This window comes from Bombus affinis, chromosome 6 (assembly GCF_024516045.1).
Source record: "Bombus affinis isolate iyBomAffi1 chromosome 6, iyBomAffi1.2, whole genome shotgun sequence".
NCBI lineage: Eukaryota > Metazoa > Arthropoda > Insecta > Hymenoptera > Apidae > Bombus > Bombus affinis.
The window spans coordinates 4,237,340-4,247,339 of record NC_066349.1 but is presented as its reverse complement, the minus strand read 5'-3'; the positions used below and the strand labels follow the sequence as shown (position 1 = coordinate 4,247,339).

The 10,000-nt window shown below is 32.7% G+C and overlaps 1 protein-coding gene across 1 annotated transcript; it reads right to left on the bottom strand.

Moving 5' to 3' along the window:
• Nucleotides 1-3,379: 3,379 nt before the first annotated feature.
• LOC126917488 (uncharacterized) lies at nt 3,380-8,419 on the bottom strand. The gene is made up of 2 exons (XM_050724394.1): nt 8,087-8,419; nt 3,380-6,056 (listed from the first exon to the last, which is right to left on the bottom strand). Exons 1-2 carry the CDS (start codon nt 8,417-8,419, stop codon nt 3,660-3,662), a joined length of 2,730 nt encoding a protein of 909 aa, XP_050580351.1. The 3' UTR covers nt 3,380-3,659.
• Between the last annotated feature and the right edge of the window lie 1,581 nt (nt 8,420-10,000).

Sequence of the window (10,000 nt, the reverse complement as noted above, 5' to 3'; positions counted from 1 at the left end):
TTTCTTTATTCGTTCAGTGGAGATATTACAACTCAGTTTATTGGAATCGATCTTGTCACATGCCAATATACCCAAATTATTATACTCGCGTGCATTCACAAATTTGAGGTGGCAAAGGATTCCGTGGTTTCTGTACGTTGGAGTAACGCTGAATAGAGAACCCACCAAATATGTACACACAGGATGAAGCGCGTAGATCACGCACGAAAGGAGTGAGAAACTGTACACACGTAGCCACGTACGCGTGCAACCCAATTAGACTCCGAAAGGGTACGCCCTAAGGCCCTTCAGTGTATCGAAATTAATCCGCGCGTAATTCCCCGAAGCTTATTGAAACGCTGTTAGCATATACGTATTATATATGTATCTGTACGTAGATATATACGGTCTTCTTCAACGTATTCGAGTAAGATTCGAGTAAGCAAATACGTCATAAAACAGCGTATAATTCGATTTTTCATTGTTAACAATCTGCAAACATTGTAAATATTTACATTAAAATTTGATAAAAATGTTTAATTTCTAATTGTACCAATGTGTGTATATGTTTTATTGAAAACATTCCATTATACGTAATACATATATTTTATTATTTGTCTTTATTATATTATTTATTTTGATAAATTATAATATATTTAAACTTTAAATTCGGAAATCAAATTTGACGTAAAATTGTATCGAACAATCGTATCTATCATAGATTTACATAGAATGGTAGAGAAAATTCCGATCTCTTTCAATGTTCGATGATGGTTCGTACGATAGTTAAGAACAACAAATTATTAGATCGTCCGAAAAGTTTCTTTCGTTTTATAAGGAAATAATAGACGCACAACATTTTTCGTTTTATATTATTTTATCGAATTACGTATGATCGATTTTGTTCTATCAAGATAAAGATCACTACGTTTGACAGATTAGGTTTCATGTTTCTATAAAGATATATCGTTGTAAAAGACATATCTGTAAAAGAAACTTTTTGGACAACCTAATAGATATTAAAATACGAAAGCAAAGGTCGTTCGTTCTTTCATTATGTACAGAACACGTACAGTGTATACAACATGCTAATTAAGGAACTGATGCTATTATATTCTTCCTCGTAAGCGTGGGTGTACATATACGTAAATTTACGTCCTACATTCTAGACAGACATGTGCAATGGCTTAGATATACCCCAAAATATTCTAAGCGACATCCGGAACGTGCAAGGTTGATAAGGGGCGATATTGCATGCACGTGTATGCCACACAATAAGCTGAAATCAGATTAATTTACGGTTAAAGTGGCGTTGAATTTTTAGCATCTCACTTAAATAGAACAGATCGGAAATCACAACAAAAGTAAATTTACAAAAATAGGATTGCACGAAACAGCCATATCCGAACCGCATAATCAAATTATTAGATCGTTGTCTAATCCAACCAACACGTATTTTTCTTTCTAAAACTAAAAGAATGTATCGTTTAAGCTAGATATCACTCGATTCTCGATTCCTCAAAAATGTTTGTTCCTCATTTTCGGTACCTGGAAATTTACGGTGAAATATTTTAGTATCTAATAATAACTTTTTGCAAAATAATTTTGGTGGTTTTTCTTTTTTTTCATATTTCCCTGTCAGGAATATGACGCGCACTATTACACAGAAATATCTAAAAAAATATGTAGAGCAGTGAATGAAAGAAGATAAAGTTCGAGGAGACTGGAAAATGGTGCAGAAAAGGAGACGAAATGCAGAAGAAGAGGGCCAGTTGGGGGACAGATAATCAAATAACCTGCACGCACCGTATAAATTATCAATCAGGCCGCGATTGTGCAACCCTAACAGAGGGAAAGAGATAGGGAAAGTTGGACAGAGAGAGAAAGTTAGTCGTGTTGGTAAGGGTTGTTACACGTCGCCGTTCCAACAGGGCGGAGAGGAAGATCGTGCGAGAGAAGCGTCGTGTCGAGTGACCCTGCAACGGTTATCTTCCCCTCGTGCGTGGGCGTGCGTGGACGTGAGTTCACGCCCTTAGTCTCTGGGATGACACGTGCAAAGAGGGTTAGATGTGTCTGACGTTAAAGGCGACCTCCGCGTATCTTCTCCCTCCTGTGCATATTCGAAATTACATGTGACGGATTTGAAATTCCTGAAAAGGAATAATTACGTGAAGCGTATTTACAGTGAATAAATACAAAAAGTATGATACTTTAAAAAAAAAAAAAGAAAAAAAGAGGGAACGTAGAACAATTTTTATCTTTAGTATAATTTCGATTCTTGATCTGGATTATGAAGCTTGAATTATGTGAACTTTTTTAGTGAACATATTAATATATCAACTAGTTTCTTTGATAAGAAAACGATATTATAATTACCAATATAACAAGGATAATGACGAGACGAAGAAATTAATTAATTCTTTTTTTCAAAAGAAAGCCTTGCGGCACCTTAAAAATTTATTAAACGGACACAAAGTTTCGCATGTTTAATCTTCAAAAGTAGGGGCAAGTTTTGCCACTAAAAAAAAAAAAAAAAAAAAAAAAAAAAACAGTAGCCGCATAATTCCAATTTTTTATTCAATCCTACTACGTTCTTGCTATAAAATTACACACATTTTCCCGCCATGGTATCAGGTTCTCATTCGACCGTGAAAAAGGCGGAAGGGTAAATAAAGACAATTACATATTTTTCTTTTGATTCTGACATTGTGTGGATCCCCGCAGAGACGAATGCACAGAGAGAGAAAAAGAGAGAGCAAAAATACGAGGGTGGCGCGACTGGCAGGGGTTGACATGCGGGCGTAATCCATGCTATGACAGCGAGCGAACGGAGCCAGTGGGATGTATGGTGCGTTGATGACATAATTGGTATCATTCGGAATCTTCTTTTGAGGTAACCCATGGTGCATCCCCCTGTACAATAGTAAGTTGACACACACGCCTTGTCCATCTGTACGAACTTACATGACGACAACCTTCTTTTTCTATGGCTCGATATTCCCGATTGATGTAAGTAATTGGAATTGTAGAAATTCGAAATATGGTAAAAACAATTCTATGGTATCTGCGGCTCTGCGCGTGTTTCGGGGGTAGATTTGAGCATATTGTAAAATGTTTGTGGAAGGGTAGTGATATCATATGAATGCAGATATAATTTGCGGGAAATTTAATAAACGAATTATTTACTAGAATAAGACTGTCATACTTATTTAATAAAGTTATACATATACTTACCTCTTACTTAACAAGAAGCTTAAGATTGACCAGAATTAAATAGACCAGTTAAAACTAGAATTTATTAAAAATACTGTTGTAAATACATAAGAAATTCAGAATAATTTTATTAGAATAACTCAGAAACCTATATAATTTTTATTAAATAAATTTTTAACATTTGCTAGTATGTTCAAAACTTTTTTCAGAAACGTCCAAAAGTAAAACTGGAACAAAAACTTATTTATATTAATAACAATTTTTCTATATGTTCTCTATGTGTTCTCTGTGCTATAATGTGTTCTATATGTGAAATTAAAAAATACATATTATAGTTTTCGAATCAATTACAGTCTGCGATGTGTAATTATCACGTCTTCGTATTATCTCAATTCTATCTTTTTTATTTTTTATTTCATAATTTCATCTAGTTAACGTTTTAAGTTCGATAATTAAATCTCAATATATCAGAACTGTGATTTGATTGCTGTAGGTTTTCGCGATCGAAAAAAGTCCAAATTCTTATGTTCCTTATTATAATAGTTATTACATGCAACACCCTCCTCATCATTCAAACGAAAACAACATTTGTCTTTAAGACCACTTCTCGCAATACCATCAACCATTTCCTTCGTCAAACCATTCTTACGATTCATTTCTCGTCCACGGTTCGTGACATTTCTCTTTCGTTGATCTTCCTCCACGTTCAAAATTTTCATTTCTTCGTTATTTCCATCTACGATGTTATTAATTTCCAGATTCGCATTTTTGGAAGAATCTATCAAAGTTGACGAATTTTCCTTCGTACCTATGTTATCAACTGAATTATTATCAACGCGATCTTCAATTAAAATTGATTTCGCTTTTAAATTATCTACCAAATAATCCTTAACTCTATTTTTATTTTCTAAATTAGATCCTCCACTTTCCATCGATTGGAAATTTTTCACCGTGTCGATAAAGTCAATCGCTTCATCTAACTTCACACTTGGTTTTATTTTCGGTTTCGTTCGAGATCTCACAGAACTTAACCTACACGGATCTTCTTTCAATTCTTTCATCTCTATCTCTTTGTTTTCTTCTTTAGAAACAAACTTGAAATCAAATTGATCCCTTGTCATTGGATTTCTTGATCTTCGACGATTTCCTATTCTTATCGGTAATTTGGAGCAAGCTGATACTTCGGAACGAATTTTCTTCTTTACCACTATTGGTGAGGGCTGATTGCTCGTCGAATATTCCTTAATCTTCGATTTATCTAATTTTCGTTTCAAACATGCCGCTGTTCTCTCCATAATATTTGTTCTAATTTTCTGATCGTTGGTAACGTTGGAGATGTCGCTAGCATTCACTATTTTCTTCTTGTTATCATTTTCATTCTTCAAAACGCTACCTGGTCTCTTCAAATACTTATTTGCTCTGTTTGTCCACCCACAAGTATGTTTATTTTCGATTTTACTCTGACTCTTAGATTCATATTTATATTCCTCTTGATTCTTTATAGAATCCACAATTTTAGAATTTTTATAAATATTTGGAATCGTAATTCGACTTTTCTCGAGGTTAGGATTTAATTCTTCTTTTACTTTTTTGCTGTTTGCTGAAGGTTTGTTAAATCGTTCATTATGGGAAGAAGAAACAAAGAAGCTTCTTTTATCATCAGTAGTTTCTGATGCATTTTGACGTTTTATTAATGGCGACGGATTATTCACAGAATCGTTTTGCAAAAATCTATTTTTCCATTTTGAACCGTCGTTATTCTTCGCTGAATGTTTCAGAATTGGATAAGTATTACTGTGTAAAGGAACGTGTTGTTGATATGGATAACCAATTTTCTTATTTTCAGAAACTTCCTTGCATTTTCCATTATTTTTATCGTCCAATGGAATAAAGTCCCAGAAGCTACTTTTAATATTACTCTTTTCAACTTGATTCGACAACGTGTCAAAAATAGTCGAGCTAGAAAGATGTTCAGTGGATGTACAAACATTTCGTAAGTCAGATAAACTGTCTTTATCCACTGCACGATCCACGAATAGTCTTGGTTTGTCTATGGAACGATTAGAATTCGTATTTCTTAACCTAGAATATTTAGAATATTCGTCATTTGAAATTTTATTATCCTGTTTATTTTCAATTTGATCTAAGTTTTCATAGACATTTTTTGAAAAACATCGTGTTTTTTTTCGTCGATCTATAGGTGATGACCATGTTCTGGACCGAATTCTGTCTGGAGTCAATTCAATCCAGTCTTTTGATATTTTATTTGAATTCGCTGAACTGACTGGTTTTTCGTTCCTTGAACTGTACCTAGAAAATCTGTGATTTCTATGCGATATTTCGTCGATATGACTTTCAGTGTCGTTGCAAGAGGACATATTCAGTCTTTGCCAGTGAAGTTTCTGGTATCTTGGTGAATTTCGTGGGATTTCTTTGGATATGAATTCATCTGAATAATCTTGTTTCGCAGAGACCATTCCTCTATCGATAATAGGTTGATCAATAAGGTTAGCATCTAATCTATTGTTAGGATAATTGGAACGAGCGAATTTTAATTTAGCTCCAGCACTTTTTGGTCTCGTTGGATAGGATTGAGAAGGATTGTCTTTTTTTATATCGTTTAGAATATTTTCATGAGTTATGTTAGGATTATTGCGAAAGGTGTTTAAGATTTCGTAAGAGCCGTCATCTGGTTCACAGGAATTTGATCTTAATCTATCGGGTGATGCTCTTAATTTGGTTCTAAAGTCTTTGGGCCCTGGACTTCTCTTGAATTCTACGTTTTCAGTAAAATCTTCATGTGGAGAGTGATTTTGCCGGTAGTACTGTAGAATTAATTGAAGAAAGAAGAAAGCGGGAAAATTTTATTGAAAAATGTTTTCAAAATGATTAACGTGTATTTTTAGTGTAATATTACAAAAATAAACAATTGTTTATTAGCAAAAAAAAATTAAGTAGAATAAAGAGAAGAATGGTAAGAAACAAGCCTTCCTTTATTTAACATAGTAATTAGACCAATTAAATGCCTAGAACATCTTTAGAGTTAAATAAGATTTTTAAAAAATTTCAATTTTCTGGCATAAGTTTCACCCATAATATACAAAATAGATTAGGCAATTGTATTGAATAAAATATAAAGATTCGGAAAGCAAAGTCTTCTACAAATTTGTAAACATTAAACGTAAAATATACATTTCAAACTAAAGTATTAAGTTAAATATGTCTATAACAAATTTTTTCTTTAATTTAACTAAAATTTCTGATTTACGTTTAAGCCTTAAGCCACTATTACCACAACCGACAAGGAATACACCATACCTAAAACATCAGCACAAGAAATTAGAAACATAATTGATAAAACAAAAAACAACAAAGCACCAGGAATCGACCTAATCAATAGTAAAATCTTGAAAAACCTTCCGCCAAAAGCAATAAGACTAATGACAATAATATTCAATGCAATTCTAAGAATTCAATACTTCCCCAAACCATGGAAATTAGCACAGATCAAAATGTTACATAAACCAGGCAAAGACCCGTACCAAACTGCATCTTACAGACCAATATCACTGCTTCCAGTATTTTCCAAAATACTGGAAAAAATAATATATTGCCAGATAAAAACAATAATAGAGACAAAAAAACTAATACCGGATCGCCAATTTGGTTTCAGAAACAAACACTCCACGATAGAGCAAATGCACAGGCTTATAAACGAAATAATAGTAGCACTAGAAAACAAGGAATACTGCACAGCCCTCTTTATAGACATAGAGAAAGCATTCGATAAAATTAACCATGAAAGCCTACTACAAACAATTAGGAAACAATTCCCGGAGCAAATACACCAATTAATAAAATCCTACCTAAGCAGCAGAACCTTCGTAATAAAAATCAAGGACACACATTCTCAAGTTAAAGACATCGAGGCCGGGGTACCACAAGGAAGCGTCCTAGGCCCAATACTATACACATTATACACCGCAAACATACCAACAACTACCAACAGCACAGTATTGACATTTGCGGACGACACAGCTATACTTTTCAGGCATACTAACCCAGAAACGGCAGTCAAAATACTACAAGAACATATCATAAAAATAGAAAATTGGCTACAAGAAAAACAAATAAAAGCAAACCCCAATAAATGCAACCATATTACATTCACGCTACGAAAAAAGATACCACCAAACATCCTATTGAACGGCACGCATATAACACAAACAAAGCATGTCAAATACCTAGGACTCCACTTAGATACACAACTCACATGGAAACTACATATCAAATCAATAGTAGAAAAAATACAGAAAACAAGGAGACAAATGCATTGGCTAACAAGCGGAAAATCCAAATTAAGCATAGAAAATAAACTAAAAATATATAAAACGATCATAAAACCAATCTGGACGTACGGAATACCATTATGAGGGACGGCAGCAATGAGCCATACAAACAAAATAGAGGTAATACAGGCTAAAATCCTTAGAACAATAGTAAACGGACTTTGGTACGTCAGAAACGAAGATATACGGAGGGACCTGGGAATCCCAACGGTCAAGGAAGAAATTAGCAGATACTCAGAGAAATACAAATCAAGAATAGCAACACACCCAAACCGGCCAGCTGCGGAAACGTACAAAACCATAAACATGGACAGAAGACTAAAAAGGAAGCACCCAGCAGACCTTATAAAGGACATAACCTAGCAAACACGAGGATGGTACCCCGCTGGGGGTAGCCACCAACATGCTAATTTAACTGTTAAAAAATTCCACCAAATGTCCAAATTGGACAAATTGTGAATTTCAATAAATAAATAAATAAAAAAAAAAAACGTTTAAGCCTTGAATAACTGTAGATACTCATAATTGATTTAAGTAAAATGTACCTGATTAGTTCCATCTTCTTTAAGAATAAAGAAACATTCTTCAGTATCCATTGCGTCAGATTCATTTTGTACGCGAAATCTTTCTCCGTAAGATTTATTTTCGATCTTTTCTGGGCAATACGATTCCCAATTTCCGTGCTGTTTTATCTTGGTCAATTTTGGGAAATGAGATTGATTGATATGTCGTGCAATTTTAGATACTGGTAATCTGGCATCACAACCTGTATCCGATAATTCAACAATTCTTCGTATATCTTTGGAAGCTCTAACAGAAATTATAGGTGACATGCTATCCATAAAAAAGAATAATGGGCTGTCCGCGAAGGAATTCATGTTCAAAATACATAAATGACAACTGTATTGCCTAAAAACTGTTAGATGTGTATATTGTGTTTGAAGAATTCACATTGCTCGATTTGAAATTTCGCGCTAGAATTTCACAGAATTTTGTTCTTCATGAGCTACTTGATTTTAAGTGTGTCACTTCAAATTTTAAATGAAATTATTTTTATATTATATTATTTATTTTAATTGCATTTTTTCGCTGACATTTTTGCGAGCAGATTAATTATATCCATCGTCAAGTGTTTTCGAGTGTGTTCATAAATGAATTGTTATCCTGGTTTTGAAAACTTCATAGAACGATTCTATAACTCTTTTAAATGGTCTATTGCAGATCTTTTATTATCAGTAGGTAAATATAATATCTGTTAAAATTGATAAAATTTGTTGCATACGTGGCGCTACCTTTTGGAATTCGTTATAACACATTCCAAATCAAATATGATTTTATCACAGACGTCACTTAAAAAAATACATATATTCAACTAGTACGATTGATATTTAATTATTATTAAATATTTCGAAGAAGAACAACATTTGATCAGGAAATTAAACAAGGTATAAAATAAATTATGGATTTTGTATTTTATGGAATTTCGTATCATCATACACGAACTATCTAATTATATATATGTAATTATAAAAAAATGTTATAGAATAAAAATGAGGTTGAAGGAATTCAAATATTTACACTTATTAAGGACTATTGTTTTATAATATTATAATTAAAAACACCTGACTAATAGAAAGATTTAAAAGAAATAGAATTTTGTAATATCAATTAAAATACTACATTCAAATAGAGGTGTCCATGATTTAGTTGTTTCGTTAACCAGAATGACTTCTTATGTTTTTTTGTGTCGCGCACAGAGTAATTTAAATATTCTGCTAACCTGTTTTAATACTCCGTGTATGGAAAATCGGCAGAATGTTCTTAACGGATCCGATATGTTAGATAACGACGACAGGATACTGGAGAACATAGAAGTGAAAGAAGTGAAGACACCAAGCCCTTTATCTTCTGCTGGTAGGAATTTTATTTTCTCCAATTTTACATGTACTGTTACTATTAAAGCTTCATTCTCATCTTTTATTTAATTTTCTTATTTTAATTTATAATTAATAACAACGTCAGTGTGTAGTTATAATTTTTAAATACAAACTTTTATTATTATTTAGGCGAATGTTATTTTTAATTTCTTTCTGAATCATTATCAATTATTGGAAGGTTCAATTATGACAATTTATATAATTATAATTATATAATTATACAATTATATAATTAAATATAATTAAGTCGAATCATAATATTTTATATGTACAATAATCGAATGATTGAAAATACTTTTAATTCATTTTCTATCTCATAACCTCTGGCATTCCTCTTTTACATCGCAAGTTCAAGGAATATCGACATTTTTATCATCGAATAAAGTTAATGACGTGATAGCAATATTTTTAGAGCGGCAACTGATATTGTTCTCAGCGAACAAAAAATTTAAATGCAAAGTAGTCGATCCTTAAAAATCCATATTAGCAGGTAATGCTTTTGAATTGAAAAAGAAACTATAT